At 41.1% G+C, this 20,100-nt stretch overlaps 1 protein-coding gene across 1 annotated transcript in view; it reads right to left on the bottom strand.

Annotated features, from left to right (window-relative positions):
* rab40c (RAB40c, member RAS oncogene family) overlaps positions 1-18,879 on the bottom strand; it is a 35,582-nt gene extending 16,703 nt beyond the window's left edge. Inside the window, exon 1 of the mRNA XM_034089326.2 lies at positions 17,739-18,879. Coding sequence (XP_033945217.1) covers positions 17,739-17,880 — 142 coding nt within the window. The 5' untranslated portion in view covers positions 17,881-18,879. The remainder of the gene's footprint in view (positions 1-17,738) is intronic.
* Positions 18,880-20,100: the final 1,221 nt, after the last annotated feature.

The following is a 20,100-nucleotide window of genomic DNA, read 5'->3' as shown; positions in this document are numbered from 1 at the left end:
AAATAATTAGTGGCGTAATTTTTTTTTGTTATCGGTATCGGTCTTGAGAAGCAGGAAGTTATCGGTATCGGTTTCAAAAAAACAATATCGTGCATCCCTAATTTATATAATAATTCAATGTAATTCAAATATTTCACTGCTTTTGTGATCCTAAGACTTTGGTAACCAAATCTAAAACACCAAAACAATTCGATCACATGAGTACATTTGTGTTTTCACAAAAGTTTTGAAGATTTTCCGAAAATCGGATGTCAAATTTTAAGCTTTTGAGCTACTTATCTCATCAAACAGTGCTCTAAGGCGAGTAATTTGCATATATAGCAATACCAGAGATTGTCCTGAACATGTTGATATGTAACACCTGGGGTAACATGTTAGAGGAAATACATTTAAAAGGTGATTTAAGAAAACATCTAAAAATCGAGAAAATACCCTTAGACTCCAGAGGGTTAATACAATTTAATTCTAAAATATGAACCTATAAACGTCCGGGAGGTCTAGAGTGATACACAACATGAAATCAATAGATTAAATGTGCACCTGCTCCTCAAGCGACTAATAACAATACTAAGAGTCTACAGTCTTGCTAGCAGCTGTGGGGCTGTAACTGGAGCTAAAAGCTAATAATAACATGCTAACATGATTGCACAATGTTAATATAACAATGCTGTGGACATTTGCAGGTATATTGTCCTAATAACTGGACAAATGTTGACCTGATAATGGGGGTAGATTTAAATGTCAAAGGGTTTAACCAAATCTTTCAAATACTCCAGAGGGGAAGAAGTTGTTTTACTCAAAACCACAAATGTCCCCTTATGGTTGGCAGGGCTCATTTCACTTCATTGATTTACAAAATTGTCCTCCCAATGCAAACAGTGGGCTTTTTTTGAAGATGTTATCTCACCGTATAAGTGAAAACAGCGACCGTTTGAAAATAATGACTTCCTGTGGGGACCATGAAAGTCTGAACCATATTTAATGCAAAACAATTTAAATGAATTATTACAGTCATAAAAAACTCTGTTTACAACTGAAATGAAGAACTGTGAAAAGCATGTTCCCTCCCAGAACAGGCAGCCGTGATCAACCTCTCTGTTCTCGCCCATTGTCTCTCTCTTCTTTGACAAACCTGTCTGACTGCTACACCTGTCGCCTTCTGCTCCGTGCCTCGACACGTTCACCTGACTCCACTACAGCTCATGTGGTTTATGCCCAGTCTGTTACCCCCTGAGGCCAAACTGTTGAACCTCTGGATAATCGGTGCTTTCTACCTCCTATCAGATGTTTATCTTCTTACTCGACAGTTTATTGTGTGATAGTGAGCTCTGCCCAGACATATTAACCAGCTAAATGCTGTTTGAAAGAAATCTACATCAAGAAAAGAGCCAAAGAGTTTAGGACATGCTCAAATCTTTGTATGCATTTATTTCAAGAAAAGGCTGGTTATTTCCTCATATCTTTCCAGTCCATTACAAAATAATTACTTCATTCTACTATCAAGCCGTGTGCATGGTCAGGGCTTGGTGCAACAAATAATCGTTTTATGTCCACCTGCCAGATTTTCATTTCATTTTAAGAGATGTAGATCCACTAGCATAATATACCAGTGTTTGGTTGATACATTGTTTTAATTCTGCACCTAGTTGTGTGTTTCCAAAGTCAGATATATCTTACTCTGCTTGCCTCATTAAAGGAATGGTCCACTCATTAGATAATTAATCAAAACTTCAGTATTTAGTGAAACGTTATGTTTAAACCATACCCTGAAGAAATCAGCGATATTCCCCGGTAAATAATGATTTTATAGCTCTTTTTTATCTGTATATTCCGTCTGGCCGCCGCCATGTTTGCCATTTTCAGTAGTCACGTGATGGTCGTGACGTCATCCATGCGTTCACTTTGTCAACACACGGAAACATGGTGGAGTATTTCAGTTCGGACTCGTCAGCAGAGGAAGAAGTGTTGACCAATGTGAAGAGATTGGATGGGGGAATTCAGCCATACATATCAGTATGACAATACGACACCCTCTGTCCTAAGACCCTCACATCGTACAAGGAAAAACTTCCGAAGAAAACCCACAGTTTAAAGGGAACATGGGAGAAACCTCAGGGAGAGCAACAGAGGAGGGATCCCTCTCCCAGGACGGACAGACGTGCAATAGATGCCGTGTGTAAATTGAAGAGATAATACATTTGCAACATAGGTAGTCCAAATGTTTGGAAATGCATGTGTGTATAATGGGAAGATGATATAAGATACTATATGTATGCATGTAGTACCACCCTTGCTAGCGATTCCCTCTCTAGTTTAGCATACTCAGCTTCGTTGTCCCTGGCCATAGAATCACGATTTTATGGGGCCGGAAAAACTGGGGGGAAATACACACTAGTCGGTACTACGCTATATGGAAAGGCCACCAAAAACTGTCCTGGCCTGGACGTTAAAACGGGGCTAGCCGCTGCAATGGAAATGCGCTATAACATACCTTATTCTTACTCCGAGCACTACTTCTGCTCCTCCGTCGCTTCACACTTGCAGAGGGCGATTTCTCTACTGGCCGAACTGGTGTCCTGGTCGGTGATGACACCAGAAAGACCGATGGTACTGCATCTCCATTGAGTAATGGTTGTTCTTTAAATCCCATGTTATGTTTGATCATACTCTCAGAGTAGTCGTCCGGAAATGTGAAATGTTCGCTGCATACATGAGCCTGTGAATCTTTTGGTTCGGGCCGGCCACATTTCGCTAGCCACTGCCTCCGAATGTACTTCTTATGCTTACCTTTTGGCAACAGATGGAACCGAGCATTCCGTGGATTGTTCCTATCCGAATTATGGCAATATTTCGCGATACAGTGAGGCATATTTGAATAGAGAAACTACAGTAAATAACATGGAGATCAACGTGTCTTCGAAAACCAAACGCATGGATTACGTCACGTCCGGAAAATGGCGGCGCCCACAGTGTTGATGTTATTTCGGTATATAATCAGTTTAAAATCACTGATAATGTCATCGGATTAAAAAAAAAAAGAGAGAGAGACTGGCAGAGACTGGTCTGTTTTATCGGATGATAATTTTTAAAAAATGAGTGTCATGAGCATACCATTCCTTTAAGTCAAAACCCTATTTTAAAACACATCAATAAGCCACACTGTATTAATCCACTGCTGTAACTAGTCCCTGTCGAATGAAGCACTGTTTGAGTAAGGTTTGGTAAAACTAGTGACAACTTCAGTCAATTACTGATCCTTTTTTATGATTGAATCATGAACTTGAAGCTGAGAGCCACACACAGGATAAGGAAGTGAGGACGTTCTGAGAAGTAGACCCAACATGTCGTTATTAATCCATTCCTTTTTCATTGGATTTCTTGACAATAACAAAATGATAGACTTACACCAGGGTATTTATTATTGGCTAGGTCTGGAATTAAAGGTTGAATTATAATTTATTCACATTTTAATGATAAATATTTTTTAAATAAAGACAAAGGCCAATTCCTCAAAGTCATAAAAGATACCAGTGTTCCCCACAGATCTGAAATATACTTGGGGGGGTTAGGTGACGTGCAATAACATTAACCTTTCTGTTGGTCGCTTGCTAGCAGACCCTTCACGCGATGGCAGAGCGAACAGGTACAGGCAGGGCCCGTAATGATAGCCCTATAGTTTAAATCTACTACCCACAAATAGACATATGGACATGGGTTACTATTTAAAAAACAAAGGTAAATGTATTTAGGAACTTATCAATGTGATTTTAATTGGGGGTGGACCTGTTTGTTACTTTTGTTACAGTTGTATATGTCTTAGGCCCCGGCCACACGAAGACGATAATGATCGTTTCCGTTACCGTTGTGTGTCATATAGACCATTCGGCCACACTAGGACGACAGAATATGGCACTAAACGACTACGGTAACGATAACGGGTCCCAAGGTGGATAGAACGGCATACGTAACACGCTGGGGGGGTCCAACGGCTCCGTGTATACGCCCTATACGATCATTTTCTGATAATGATGAGGCAATAGCCCCGCTTCTCTCCACCTCTGCTGCTCACCCCGCGTCAAAGTAAACTGCACACTGAATTCAGATTATTTATCTTTCTCTCAATATGGACTTAAACGCGAGCAGTGTTGGGACTAACGCGTTACGTTTTTTATATAGTCAACAGCCAGGCGAACAGAGATGAGAACTGTACTTAAGTACAGTACTTGAGTAAATTTACTTAGTAGTGGTGCACGATAATTATCGGCCCGATAATTATCGGTCCGATATTAGGAATTATGACGTCATCCCGATAAACCCGATAAAGTATTAATAGCCCCGATAATATACAATATATTTTTTGGGTAAAAAAAAGGAAAAAAATACTGAGGTGTGGGTGGATTGGGATGAGGGGCACTTGTTTTTCACTCTGCTCCTCCCGTTTTTGCCAGTACTGTGGTATTAGTGGTTTAGGAAGAGGTGAGTTCTTCACAAATCCAGCGCTCCCTAATACTTCGAACCTGATCAGTCACCTGAAACATCGCTACGATGGTGTGTTAAAAGCGTACGAAGACAATAATACAATATAAAGTGTGTGTGTGTGTGTGTGTGTGTGTGTGTGTGTGTGTGTGTGCTGGAGCTATGTGCAACTCAAGGCATATGCTCGAACCGGAGCTGCCTGGACGCTGCAATCATGTTGCACTATCCGTGCTGAGTGTGCTGACTTTTCGTACAATGTCCCGCTGTCTGCTTCCTGCATAAAGTCAAGTGCTCGGCGCAGTTGTGGCGGAATGTCGCTCCTCTGTTTTCATTTAAAGAGCTCCTTATATCCGTTAGCGCAGCTAGCTAGCACCAGATGCTAACAACAACAATGCACGTAAGGTCTCTCTCTCGCTCGCTCGGGCCACACATACACACACCCTCCCGGTCCTCCAGATGGCCAGTCGGTGCCTGCCGGTGAGCGTGGAAGTGTGGTCTGCCACAAGCGGGCGGCAGGAGCGGGGCTGTCAGCATCAGCTTGTAGATGGTATTTTAAACTCGATGCGCTCTGAAACTACGGGGCGGCCAAGGAAAAAAAATACACATGCGCTAATCGCGTTAAAATAATTAGTGGCGTAAATCTTTTTTTATTATCGGTTATCGGTATCGGTCTTGAGAAGCAGGAAGTTATCGGTTTCAAAAACCCAATATCGTGCATCCCTAATATATATATATATTATATTATATTATTATCGGTTATCGGTCTTGAGAAGCAGGAAGTTATCGGTATCGGTTTCCAAAAACCAATATCGTGCATCCCTAGTACTTAGATACTTCCTGTGTCACATGCGGAGACGGGCTGTGGGCGTGTTTGTGTTGTTTACTAACAAGACTATCATGGCGGCGGCGGAGCTCAAGTCTAGTTTCTCCACCTGGAGATATTCTCACTATTTCACTTTTGTCGAGCACAAAGAAAATAAAGTTTCTGTTAAATGTAAGTTGTGTCCTGGCGGGTCAAAGAGCCTATCTACTGCCCAAACCAGTCATTCAAATCTCTTAAAACATCTGCAAAAACAACATGCTGGGACAAAGCTACTAAGACCGGCACATACCCAGACTCATCCGACGCCACTCCACCTCCACCTACGTAAGCAACAGCGGCTGGATTTTAACCAAGGGACTGCTAGCCAGGGAAAAGTCGATAAAGCCATTGCACGGTATGTTGTAGAACACATGCAGGCTATTGCTACAGTGGAGTCACCCGCTTTCAGGGAGCTAGTTGGCATGAAAGCATGTCCGGGCGGCACACAGCATATGGGACGGAACACTTTGTCTAATTACCTGGAGAAAGAATATACAAAAATGGAAAGCCAGCTAATATCGATGCAATCCAGATTGCATATAATGCATGTCAAGTTGATCAACAGATTGTATTATTCTCCAATGCAATAACAGTACTGAAATGAAGGCTATAAGGCAGGGGTGCCCAACCAGTCGATCGCGATCGCGAGATGTGTCTAAAAATAGAACAACAATATTCAGTTTTATCGTTAATGTCCTGTAACATAATCTTCCTGTGCCAGAATAATGCACTTGAACGCATCAAAGCTTTGTGATTGGCCGGCGTGACCCCATGTGTCGGGGCGTGGCTGGTGGGCAGTGCACTAGTTCGCTAACGTTGTCGGTGTCAACAGGAGTGACAGTCCGCACACACACAAGACCGCAATCATGACAGAAGCAAAACATATATAATTTTCACTCCGAGTGGGAGGATGATTATTTGTGTATCTATTCCAATTCAAAGTCCATCTGTCTCATCTGCAATGTCAGCGTGGCTTTATCGAAGAAGGGTAATTTAGGAGCGGCATTTCAAAACAGTGCACAAACGCTACGAGAAGGAATTCCCTCCTAATTTTGCCCTACGCTCCAAAAGGGGAGGGGCCTGAAAGGACAGCTAAATGCACAGCAGTCCATTTTCACCAGGCCCAACAACAAGAGCAAGGCTGCTACCATAGCATCTTATCGTGTCAGTCACGTTATTGCGAAACACATGAAGTCTTTCAAAGACGGCGAAGTTGTGAAAGAAGCATTCCTGGAGGCTGCCGATGCGTAATAAAAATAACAGTAGCATTTCAACAGGTTTTTGATATGATAAAAACTCAAGTTAGATACCGTTATTAATCAGCTGTAAGTTTTAGTTTGTTTGAACTTATTCATTATAATTATTGTACAAAATGGTATAAGAATGCAAACTTAAATTGATTATAGTCCATTATCAATTCAGGTTAAGAAACTAGTGTTGCTTCCATCCTATTTTAAAAAGGCATTTCTTTTTATACTCTACTAAAATGCAACAAAAAAAGGGTTTGATTCTATTAATTTTGTCTTTTTTATTGCACTTTGGCAGCAGATTCCTGTGTAGCTTCAGATCTGACACTATTTTTATTTAATGGCAAAAAAAGGGTTCAGAGTCTTTTCTTTTTTTCCTGTGTCATATGTGGCAGCACTGTTCAATGTTTCTTGAAAACATTACCCACTGTAGTATGTGACGTGTGAATAAACTCCAACTCTGTATCAACAACACTTGTGTAAATTCAGTAAAATACTTGTATGTGTGTAGTAGGGGTGTAACGGTACACGTACCCGTACCGAAATTATTCGGTTCGGGCCCTTCGGTTCGGTACACGTGTGTACCGAACGATTATAACGTTAAACGTAAAAAATTGAGAACGTGAACAACTTCTTGGAAGTAATCTCAGGTGCTGCGTCGCAGCATTCGGAGTAATTTGCTCCCATTGTGTTCAACGCGTCATAGAGCAAACAAGTCATTTCATTGGACGAGCTGGTCAGAGGGATGCGTTCAAATGTAGTCAGTGATTTGAGGAACTGTCGAAATGGCGAACGCAGATAAAGTTGAGCTCGAAAATCCTCCAGCATCATTGAAGTCTCCGGTTTGGGAACATTTTGGTTTCGCAGTTACGTACAAGGATGACGGACAAAGACAGGTGGACCGAACCAAAGCTGTTTGTCGGCATTGTTCAACTAACATTGGTTACGCGGCTGGCAATACATCAAACTGGCACACTCATTTGAAAAGGCATCACCCGAATGTGAATATCACCGGTACCAAAAGACTGAAGTGCAAACCCAACTCCCACTAGCATGTAAGCCTCCACCACTCGCAAAAACATCAGACCGAGCCAAAGCTATTACAAACGGCAAATATCCTTATGTTGCCATGTTAGCAAAGCACTACCTGGCTGTATCTGCTACCTCTGTCCCTAGCGAGAGGGTGTTCTCCACAGCAGGAGACGTTGCTAGTGCCAGCAGATCTGCCCTTTCGGCAAGCAATGTGGACAAGTTCATCTTTCTTTAAAAAAACATGAAAATACAATGACAAGCAAGTCATAATGTCAAACTGGCTGCTTAGGTAGTACAGTTCAAATACAGATTATTTCAGTTAATCGAAATGCTGCACCTTAATGTTTGTTTTATTATATTTTGTATTTATTTGAGTGAATACATTATTCACAGTTTAATAATAATTAAAAAAAAATATGTTATGTTTTGTGATAATTTTCTGCTGTACCGAAAACGTACCGAACCGAACCGTGACCTAAAAACCGAGGTACGTACCGAACCGAAATGTTTGTGAACCGTTACACCCCTAGTGTGTAGATTAGAAAGAGGTGAGATAAAGGATCTGCAGTATTTTATGAAGTATTAATCGTACAAAGGTCAGTTTTATACAAGTAGAAGTGTGTATTTTCCTGGTAGTAGGCTGTCAGTAATGGCTACGCCTCTCGATTTGGACTGGTAGATCTTGGCAGACTGGCAACTTTAAAAGTAGCTCTCGGTTCAAAAAAGGTTGGGCACCCCTGCTATAAGGGCATTAATGGGAGCCCTTTTTTTAAGTAACTAAAAAGTTACTTTTCACAGTAACGCATTACTTTTTGGTGTAAGTAATCAGTAAAGTAACTGAGTTACTTTTGAAATGAAGTAACTAGTAATAGTAACTAGTAGTTACTGGTTTTCAGTAACTAGCACAACACTGAACGCGAGTAAAGTCTAATCTGACAGGACGGAGACACGCAGCTCTGCTCACCTGCAGCTCCTCCCGCTGTGATGCGGCGGTGAACGGAGCAAAACACACACTTCAAGTCAGATCATCACCCTTAGATTTTAATTACCCCTCAAACTACCTAAACTAGTTATAAATATGTTTATTTTTACTGTCGGCCGGGTCACTCATTACTGGATCAGCTGCTGCATGAGACAGACACTGACGCTGTCCGAAGAGAGGGAGGAAAAAGAGAGGCTCCGTGTATTTTATTATTATATTATATAGAGTCGTTATTAATTTGTTTTAAAGCTCAATAAATAACAAAGAAGACTTTTGACCGGCACTTTTATAATTTTGTCCGGAAGATTTAAACTTTAATACACGTTGATTGGCGAAAAACTCTGCCCGGTTCCCTCGGCCCCCACCGCGGAGAATAACCAGAAGGGCAACCATGACAACCATGCTTCTTCGCTGCTTTTGTGGAGGAAGTTACTGCGCCACGTACAGGCTCCTGCATATGTACTGCAGCTTCTCCAGCAGTTGGAGCTAAACGGAGCGGTCTCGTGTGGACAGAAACATTCCGGTGTCTATTGCGTGTGGACGGAAGCCTGTTTTGCGATTGCGTTTTACCGTTATCGTCCTCGTGTGGCCGGGGCCTTAAGTGTAATTTGGCTTGGCTTCCTATTTTGTATGGACATGCTTTTATTTATAAGGAGAGTTAGCGCTGTTGACAGGAAGTTGTTGTTGCTATGGAAACAACGTGACTGAGATTAACGGAGAAAGGTAATATCTACATATAAAGACGGAGAAAGTAAACGATCAAGTTTATGGTTAAGTGTTAGCACCCCCCGAAGAAGCACAAGCTATTACGCTGATATTGGAGATTTCCAAAAAAAAAGAAAAAGAAAAAAAACTAATATCCGAATAACGAAATTGAAACCCGAATAGTACTCCAACGAACGAATATTCGGGTACAGCCCTAACTCCCACACATGACTGCATCAGCCTCTGGCAGGTAGCAGCTGCTGGCTAACCAAATTAGCAATGTCTTCCAATTTCCCAGGCAACATAAAGCTGCTGCCGAGCTAAAGTGCTGAGCTCAGGCTAATTGAATTTGAGTGAGTGCAGGATTTGGGACCAAGCGCTCCTCTTCTCTAGTTGCCAGGGCTCACTTATAATCAATAGCATCTCTGACGTCTTAGCAGAGTACTGCTGCTTCTATTCTGGGTTTCTCTGTTCTTTCGAGGCACTCAAAGCTTTGTGAGGCTTATAAAAGCTTTTGTTGAGACGGTTTCAAATAAGTGCTGAGTTAACTATATGGTGGTAATGTGTTCTACATTAGGTTGGTTTGTCTCTGTAAAACTAGGAGAGGTTGACATAGATATGATCAGTGTATAGAATCATAGGGATGTACGTTTTTTTATTTGTACCTAACCAGCAAAGTAGCAGGTCAGCTGCACGCAGAGCGCACACTATGCAGGTTTGTGCATGTAATGTCAAATGAAAGGTTCACAAGTGTGCGTTCCACACATTTAGCCATTAGCTGTTAGCATGATATGCTGAGGTTACTACGACAAGTTGATTGGTGTGCAGGTGTGCTCGACAATATGGCGAGTGCAGAACAAATAATGGCTAATGGAATGGAAACATATAACGGAAATTCAGATGTGCTGATCATCAGGAGAATAAGTGGTGAAAATGTTCCTTGTTTTTAAAAAGAAAACAGTTTTAAAGTTTAAAATACATTTAAAAAATAAAATATCCTTATACAATTCGGTTTTTTTATGCACACAAAACCATGATTTTAGTGTACACCACAAGTAGCAAATTAATATGAATTTATCAATTAATTAAATAATAATTAAATTGCACATGAACATAATGTCTTAAAGTTGTAACATTTAAATAATAGCTATAAATATGAAATATATTACATCTGCAGATAATCAGATTTGACTGCACTTCCTGCTAAACTCTGGAGTAATATTGAACGGATAGAGTCTGTATGCGTCTTGCTAGAGGATTAGACCAGGGCCGGCTTTACATTTACCAGTTCACTCTCTCCTGTGAGCCCCTCCCTCCTTTAAGAGGGAAGGGGGTTATCTCGGAGTTGGCCTGCTTCCACTTGATAACGGCTGTGTGTGAATATGCCACTGTCTAAACAGCCAGTTTTCTTCTGCAGAGAAACAATGGGACGCCAGGCCTGCATGACCCCCGGGGGAATATCCCTTTGTTAGTGCATGCTGAATGAAAAACAGATGTAAGAGTCTCGCAGCTGCACTGAAAAGCCTCTTTCCAACCTGCTTTTGCATTTGGATTGTCTACACCCCTCCAAGGCTGGTGTTATCTGATTGCTAACTTCAACAGGCTGTGAAATTCAATACCTTAACGCAGTGTGAAAAATGAATTGGGGGGATCCTCCCTGTAACACACCAATCCCCCCCCCTCTCCAACCAAAGTTGCCTTAACAGGGCTCGACATTAAGGGCTGCCCGATGGCCCGGAGCCATCTAGTAGGGCTGTGCAATTTAATCGATCCTGCGATATATATCGATATTTAGTTTTCTGAGAAAGTATGGATATTTCAGCCGCGGGTATCGATACATTAAGTCTGATAACTGTGTTCGTTATCCTCGCGTCCAGGAGAGAAGGTTTAAAAAGGAGACTAATTGAGTCTCTGAGAATGTTCAAATGTATACTTTAATTAATAAAAAGCGCGGTAATGTTACAAGCAGAAGATGGTTCAGTCAGAAAAACAGCTGTGTTCTGGCTCTCGTGCACGAAGGGAAGAGAGCGAGCTCCACCTTTTAGCTGTCCTCTGTGGGCCGGTTGGCGCTGCTGGGGGCCGGCCCTCCACGTCTCCAATGTTCGTTGTTGCGCATTACAGAGGATTCAGACATTGTACATTAAATATATAACTAAACACGCCTTTTCTCCTCCTCATCTCTTTCATGACTTTTCATTTAATACATTTTAAACGCTGTAATCAATACTCCAAAAATACCTCACGGCTGGTATCATTTCCGGTAGTTCCGAATGTTGTCTCATGCTACCCACGTCTGTAAACAAACGTATTCAAATAAACTGTACCTTCATTTAATATTCAGCAATAATAATATCTCGACGTCTATAGTTGTAGTGTTGAAATCAGTAGGTTTTGGTGTGCAACACTCCGTGTCATATCGCTATTAAATTCACCTCTATAGGAAATGGTATATTAGCCACATGCTAAATGCTAACCGGAGATGAAGGATTTTCAGAATAAAAGCTTAACAACTGGTTGTGCACAAGAACTTCTGGTTTTTCAGTATAAAACAGCATTTAAACTGACGATATGTTTATGGTTCTTTATGCCATCAAAACATTGATTTTAATTTCTAACAAGTCCCATTCAAATCCCCCGTGTTCGGCCACCTGCTGCACCTTTTAATTCTCCATTGTCCATTGTGATACTGCACTTTATGTACTTACGTTTCAAAGGCTTGTAAGCTACAGTTTGCACTGTTTCAATAAATGAAACAAATTTTCTCACCACATCTTTTGATTCATTTTGTCCAGCATTTGCAAGCTAGAGACTCTCTGTCAGAGCCATATATTGTATAATTGATGCTTTCAGTTTTCAGTTGAATTAATTCAATCCAAGTCAATGGAACACTCACAAGATGTCACCAAAATCACACTGTCCCTTTAAAATCTTTCAGAAAATGATATAAGTGTATTGAATTATATCGAATCGTATCGTTGGCTGAATATCGTGATATATATCGTATCGTTGGCTGAATATCGTGTATCGTATCGTATCGTATCGTGAGATTAGTGTATCGCTACAGCCCTACCATCTAGTATTTAGCTCGGGCAATGAAGCCTCACCTGCTGGTTGCCCGATCGGGCAATCTATTATGCCAGTATCATGCAGCTCGCGGATCGAGTAATGAGTGACCCGACAGTAAAACTAAACATATCTATAACTAGTTTAGGTAGTTTGAGAGGTAATTAAAATAGCTACGTGTGATATTCTAACCTGAAGTGTGTGTTTTGACGGCTCACCGCTGCATGTGGTTATGCAGAGCTGCGTGTCGACTCGTCAGCAGCAGCTGATCTCTCTCTCCCCAGATTAGACTTCACTCGCGTTTATGTCCATATCGATCAGATCCAGCTAGTTCTAGCTAATGATAGGACTACCTGCTTATTAAAAGACACCTAAACAATAAGTGTCGCTATGCAACCGGGTGAGGCCGCAAAGTATAGCGCAGCATTATGCATTTGTTTACATGCCCACCGGAACCCAGAGGCATTACCAACAGATCAACGCACAATCAACCCATACAGGACATCTCTTTCTCCACATTAAGTGTTAGACATTAGAGTTGACTATTCTTGTCTGTCACATAAGTGGCGCAACTGAAGCGGTATTGCGCTAAAGGGAAATTATTTTGACCGGACATTTTGACCGAAGAGATTTAGATTTTGCCAGCTAACGGGAACTCTGACGTCACCATTTTGTGTGCTTCGCGGATGCGCTCGGCTCCTCTCGACTGCTGCTCGGTCAGCTTCCGGATGAGGAGGCATTCATTCGACCAACTTACAGTAGATAACATTACAAACATTTTTAACAGGGGCCATAATAGTGTAAATAATGTTTGTTTTGGTAGTTATAACTGAATGTAATGTTTTCTACTTTTTTCCATCTGGGAAGGCATTTGCCTTCATCAGATGGAAAGTGTCTTGACCAACAACTTAAGTAATTCTTATAGCTATGCAGGGCATGCAAGCGAGCAAACACAAACAAGAACAAACAAACAAGTGAAATGAAGAATACAATTGAAATTGTACAATACAATATTGTGGTGGTTCATCTTATAATTCAGTCTAGAGAATGCACCAGACAGCATCTAAGACCTGCAAAAATCTAAATGTTCTAGGGGGAGGCCCCCCAAACCCTTCATGCGTCATTTCGTCCTCGCGCATTTTTCAGGACAATCTCTATTGGGCTCAGCTCAGCTTAGATGGCCCACAGCCAACCACGTTCACACTCATTGTGTCTTTTAAATGCCTTCTACTTATTTATAATTATGACCTTCCTTTCTCAAATCATTGTCACTGGCTGTATGGAACAGTTTGGCCTTCAGTGTAGTGGGTGTGTAAAACACGCATGAAGAAGAGAAGCCAAATGCCAACAGGCGGCATCACCCTTTGGCTGAATTCATTAAAGAATCAGCTCATTCTGCTGACTGATGTATATTTCATGAACAGTTGCTGTCATCCTGAGGGGAGGAGATGAAAACCTTTTTCATCTAAAAAGCTAAATGGATACTCTGGGAATCATCTATGACTGCTTTCTGGTGAAGACCTTTTGCTGGAGCAAATATCTCAACAAATGCAAGTCACGTGCACGTTTACCTTTAAGAAACTGGGCAGCTTGTATTGCAGTAGAAGTGGTTTGAAGAGGAGGTGGGGGTATAATGCGTGAGATGGGTAGACGCTCTTCCTTGATGTCCTGCTGGCATCTCATTGTATTCCTTAACAGACTCTTATCGTAGCATCAAGTGATGCAGGATTTATTTCCCACACATCATAAAGAACCATGCCAGGGTGTTAGTATATTTTTGCCAATTTACAAAAACCAAGCGTTATCTTGGTTACTGCAGACTGTTTTCAGAAGCATTTAAGAGCTTTCAATATTGCTACCTGCCTTCTCTGCAGCCATTAGTACTTCTCGTTCCAGTACACTATTACAATTCATTTGGAGGTATTTTAAAGTCGCTGAGTGGAGAGAATCCATCATGTCTGCTTTTATTGTTGGCAAAGTAATGCTGCTTTCAGTGCCGAGTCATTTGTGATACATAAGCAACATCAATAACAGGATGTTTATGTTGAAGTGGTTTCCATATGTAGAGTTCACTTTGGTGACCCCCCCCAAATGGATTTTCTCCCACACACAATGTTTTTTTAGGGTGTTTTTGAATGTATTATTCCTTCATTTCCTTTGGTTAAATGCAGTTAAAGCTGGAGAATGGTAAAACAACATTCAGGCTCTTGTGTGTATGGGACAGTGTTTCCGCCAGACCAGGGCTGAGAGGGCGTCCACCCCGAGAGAAGGGGGTGGGGGTCGGTTGAATTTTGACTTCAGCCGCCCCCCTATAGATACGGCTCTCCGATCGGCATTTATAGAGTGCCGCAGTTACGCGTCCTAAAACCCGGAAGTAAGTTAGCATTTTTACCACTTCCGGTTCCTTCGACAAAAAGCAATGCAATTTCTCCATAGGATTTTGGAAAATATCTGGAAATAAGGTCTGTGGCACACCTTTAAGAGACAGATCACATTTTGTTCTACGACATTAAATACATCAGCAGTGACCCCACTGGTGATTTTTGAAGAGTTTACGCGTGATTGGCCAGCGTGACCCCATGTGTCGGGGCGTGGCTTGTGGGCATAGTTCGCTGATGTTGTCCGTGTCAACAGGAGTGACAGTCCGCACACACACAAGACCGCAATTATGGCAGAAGCAAAAAAGCCCAAAATATATAATTTTCACTCCGAGTGGGAGGATGATTATTTTTGTATCTATTCCAATTCAAAGTCCATCTGTCTCATCTGCGAGCGTGGCTTTATCAAAGAAGGGTAATTTAGGAGCGGCATTTCAAAACAGTGCACAAACGCTACGAGACGGAATTCCCTCCTTCTGCCCTCCGCTCCCAAAAGGGGAGGGGCCTGAAAGGACAGCTAAATGCACATCAGTCCATTTTCACCAGGCCCAACAACAAGAGCAAGGCTGCTACCATAGCATCTTATCATGTCAGTCACGTTCTTGCGAAACACATGAAGTCTTTCATAGACGGCGAAGTTGTGAAAGAAGCATTCCTGGAGGCTGCCGACGCGCTTTTGGGGGAACAGTAAAAATAACAGTAGCATTTCAACAGGTTTTTGATATAATAAAACTCAAGTTCGATACCGTTATTAATCAGCTGTAAGTTTGAGTTTGTTTGAACTTATTCATTATAATTATTGTACAACATCGTATAAGAATGCAAACTTAAATTGATTATAGTCTATTATCAATTCAGGTTAAGAAACTAGTGTTGCTTGCATCCTATTTTAAAAGGCATTTCTTTTTATACTAAAATGCAACAAAAAAGGGTTTGATTCTATTAATTTTGTCTCTTTTATTGCACTTTGGCAGCAGATTCCTGTGTAGCTTCAGATCTACGTTTTCTTATTAGTAAGCCTCATTTATACTTTTGTAGCAACACTATTTTTATATAATGGCAAAGAAAGGGTTCAGTGTCTTTTCTTTTTTTCCTGTGTCATATGTGGCAGCAATGTTTCTTGAAAACATTACCCACTGTAATATGTGACGTGTGAATAAACTCCAAACTCCAAATACTTGTATGTGTGTAGATTAGAAAGAGGTAAGAAAAGGATCTGCAGTATTTTATGAAGTATTAATTGTACATAGGTCAGTTGTATACAAGTAGAAGTGTGTATTTTCCTGGTAGTAGGCTGTCAGTAATGGCTACGCCTCTCTATTTGGACTGGTATTTGGACTCGGCAGACTGGCAACTTTAAAAGTAGCTCTCGGTTCAAAAAAGGTTGGGCACCCCTGCTATAGACTATAGAGAGCACCGATCGATCGGCAGAGAGTGAATATCGGCCAATATCGATCGGCGGCCGATCGGAGCATCCCTAACAGCAACCAACTATAATAAAATGTATTGATTAATCTGCCGATTAGTTCATCTGATTCATTGTTTCGTCTATGAAAATGTCAGAAAATAGTACAAAAATAAAATAAATCCATCAACATTTGTTAAACTCCCAGGTGATGCCTTTAATGACTTGTTTTATAATCCAAATCTATTCACTTTATTATGATATAAATCAGACAAAAGCAGAAAAATACCATATCCGAGGCATTCAACATGAAAAATGTACTTTATCTGCTAATCAAGTAATCGTTTCAGCTCTAATAAAGAGGAAGCCATGTAACAAATAACGTTTTTAATTTTGTTTAATGGATGGGAAGGGTGAGTTTTGCATTAAATAGGCTGCGACTTGCAAGAACACTGCTATGGTCATATGAACTTTCTTTTATGTGTTTTTTCTTCAGGGCTCTCCTTTGATGGGAGAGTGTGAGTATTTGTGTACAGCAGGCGGCAACAGACCACAGCTCACTGCAGCAGCAGGCAGGGATCAGCCTTGGAGCTACAGCAGTGAGAGCCAGGTGATCTGAGCGGCTGCACCCAGGGAGGACTCCTCTGACTGGGCACCGCTCCACCAGCCCGTCACAGCACGGTGGAGACAGTTAAACGAGCTGTGGGCTTACTCTAAAGTAACAAATCAATCAACCTAAAACAAAGTGTTTATTCTAAAGCAATAAGCCAATCAAAATGTGTAATTCATCCATTCTGAATATTTTATATTGGGCTAATTTTAGGGTTCCATCATTTATTTTGCCCTTCTGATGTGACATGTTTAGTTTACTACTTCAAATGTTCAAAAAGCTCTTTATTTTTCTCATACTGCAGCACCTCTTTTCACCCTCTGTCTGAAACCAGAGCCCAGTCTTCTCTGATTGGTTAGCTGGCCGGCTCTGTTGTGAGTGGTTAGAGATGTCTCGCCTCTTAGCCTATCACGCATGTGTTGGAGCACTAGCCAATAGAAGCGTGCGTGTTACATAGTGATGTCACCATGGCAAATGTTTTTTCTTGGAATATCTGAAACTATAAGAGAAACTATAACTGTAAAGAAGTTAACATTACAGTATTATGAACATACTACTTGCAGCCTTTGCTGAGCAGCCTTCAATAATATACATGTATAATGTAAAACAGAGAACATTGCTTCCTTTTTTTGTTTTTAAAGTAGGAAACCAGTGAGGCTGTTTTAGAAAAAGGAGGAACAACCCTTCATATCGGAGAGGATGTTGTTCGCTCAGTTTAATGTATAGGTCTAGAAATGTATTGTCAACAGGTCATTCAAACTATTGTTTGGCAAGTGAGACTGAACGACAATGCACATACAGTCTGACTGACTTCCATAGCAATGCTTTATATTATGAGAGAGCTCATTGTGTGTTCTCCACAGTCCACACAGCAGCGTATGTTCAAGGCTTTTCTGATGAGCAAGCATGACATAACACAAGAAGCCCATCATCACAAGAGCATACAACTAAGCCATTACTGAGTGAAAAGTGACTCACCACTACTGTACGCGTACGGGGACTCTGCAGATCCATCCTGCAGGCTGTCAAGGATCTCTCCTTTGCCCACATCGCTGTCTCCCACCAGGAGGAACTTGAGCAGGTAGTCGTAGCTTTTCACTGGGCTGCCCTGGCTGCCCATGGTGCATCCCGTCTGAGTCCAGGGGCTGAAGATGAATGACTGTAAACTTCCCCCTTGTGTGTTGTTCTACACACTTGAACCAAAACAAAGGCTTGTTATGCCATGAACCGAATGTTGTGTCCACCAACTTGAAGTCTTTGTTATGCCTCTGTTTCGGTCTTAACTAAACAGTCTTCCAAATTCAGAGCACCTTTTCAGATAACAAAAAGAGCTTCCAATCTCAAAGGAATGTCCTACTTGAAAAATAAAACATCCTTATTGCTGAACATAAGTGCAACCAAGCTGTATCCGGACGGGATGACTCTTTTTGGCTTGGTGGCATAAGTCTACGTAGAGAAGAAAAACATGCTTATTGCCTGGAATAATAATTATAATAAGCCACGTTGCAAAGTATAGGAGCAAATATCTTTGCGAATCATATATTTTTCTAGTTAGCAAAAAACTAGCTAACCTGGGGGCTGTGTTTTTATTCCCATTTAAGAAAAGCTCTGTGGGGAACAACAAGCTATCCCCTGCCAGAAAGATAGCTAGTTAGCTTAGCAGTTAGCACTGGTGCTATCGTTGCCAGCCGTTATCAAAGACGGTAGATATTAAAAGACACTGACACTCGCTATGCGTTACGCTACGCAATGCAACACGTGGCACTGCATTTAATAACTACAAATCTCCGTGAATAAAAATGACTTGCTGTTACTGGCTAAATGCCAACTTAGCTAGCGCAGCACGTAGCTCAACTTCAACCGCCGTCCGTGTAATTTCAGGCCCCCTTGTCTTCCTCTGGTCCGGGGTGACAAAGATTCCTGTAACTTCACTGCGTTATATCCAGAAAACACCAATATCTGCAATGGGATCAGAAGCCTGTGGCAGTTTTATGTCCAGTCCAAATCTCTGTAGGTGTACTCAATAATCCCAGTCTCTGATATCTCCATATTTCTCCATTATATTGAATCATAGTCACTGCTGTGGCTTCTCAGCACCGTACAACAACACTGCTGACAGATCCGCTGGTCGCCACAGTCTCCTCTCCTTGGTTCCCGCCCTCTCACTCCAAGCCCCGCCTTCCAACTCATGATTGGACGCTGGTCTTACGCAGGATGTAATACATTGGTTTAGCAAAACGACCATCACAATCTGCTGTCAACAACACGCAGATGGTGAGGAGAATGTGGACAACAAAGATGATTCATTTGTCACTGAAACACGTACAGAACAATGGCAATCTTGTGGATAATACATTCATACATTCCGACTGTTAAGGTAGATTTGGTTTACTTCGAAAACTGTCTGTTTTAATGTTTTGTAGGTTAATTTTGTATGGTTATTGGTTATGGTTAGGCTACTCGAAGGAATACACAATGAATGAGGCATTGTTTTCTTTGTTGTTGCCTGTTCTTGTGGTAAATGTAAAAAAACTGTAAATTCTAAACACTATTGTCCCATGTGAATCTATAGTTTTGTAGAAAAAGAAAACAGAGGTGATAAAAGCTGTAGAGTGCAGATTAATTTATACACATCATGGTAATAAAGAAATGAGGGGCAAAGAAGAATACACAGTATAATGCAGCGTAACTGCATGGTAACATGAGTTATAGTATGTGATGTACAGTAGTAAGGCTGAGTTTGATGCCATCTGTGTCAAATGACTCACTTCTCTTTAGCTTTGCTAGAACGAATCTCATGAGGATAAACACCTACACACAAAGAACCAAGCACACAGGCTGGTAATGGCAGCAAAAGCATGAATCATTAAAGATAATATGAGTAAAGCAGATTCAGAGTGGTACAAGGTTTATTATAGATTGACTGTTGTACATGCCCTTGAAAATAAGCAAATAAGAAGGAGGTCGGGGGATCGATTGATTAGGTTGAAGTGATTATCTATTTGAATATCCTCCAATATAATAATGAACTCTCAGTAGCCATCAGACTACACAACCAAATCTAGACCCCTATATCAAATCCTTTAATAATTATATTGACCTACTTTGGACTTGCACATAGACATTTATATATATTTATAATATTCAGAATTATCCAAATCTGTAACCTAATTCTATTGTTAGTTTTGTACTGTTGCGGTTGCTATTTTATTTGCAAAAAATAAAGATTTGCTTAAAATAAATAAGCAAGTGATTTTGACAACATTTTGATTAAACCCGATTAATCACCGGCTGTGAAAAGGAGTGCATTAAAAAAAAAAAAAAGTGCATAAAGACCAGT

Source organism: Pseudochaenichthys georgianus, chromosome 8, assembly GCF_902827115.2.
Source record: "Pseudochaenichthys georgianus chromosome 8, fPseGeo1.2, whole genome shotgun sequence".
NCBI lineage: Eukaryota > Metazoa > Chordata > Actinopteri > Perciformes > Channichthyidae > Pseudochaenichthys > Pseudochaenichthys georgianus.
Note: the sequence above shows the minus strand (reverse complement) of the source record. Positions and strands in the feature narration are given on the sequence as shown.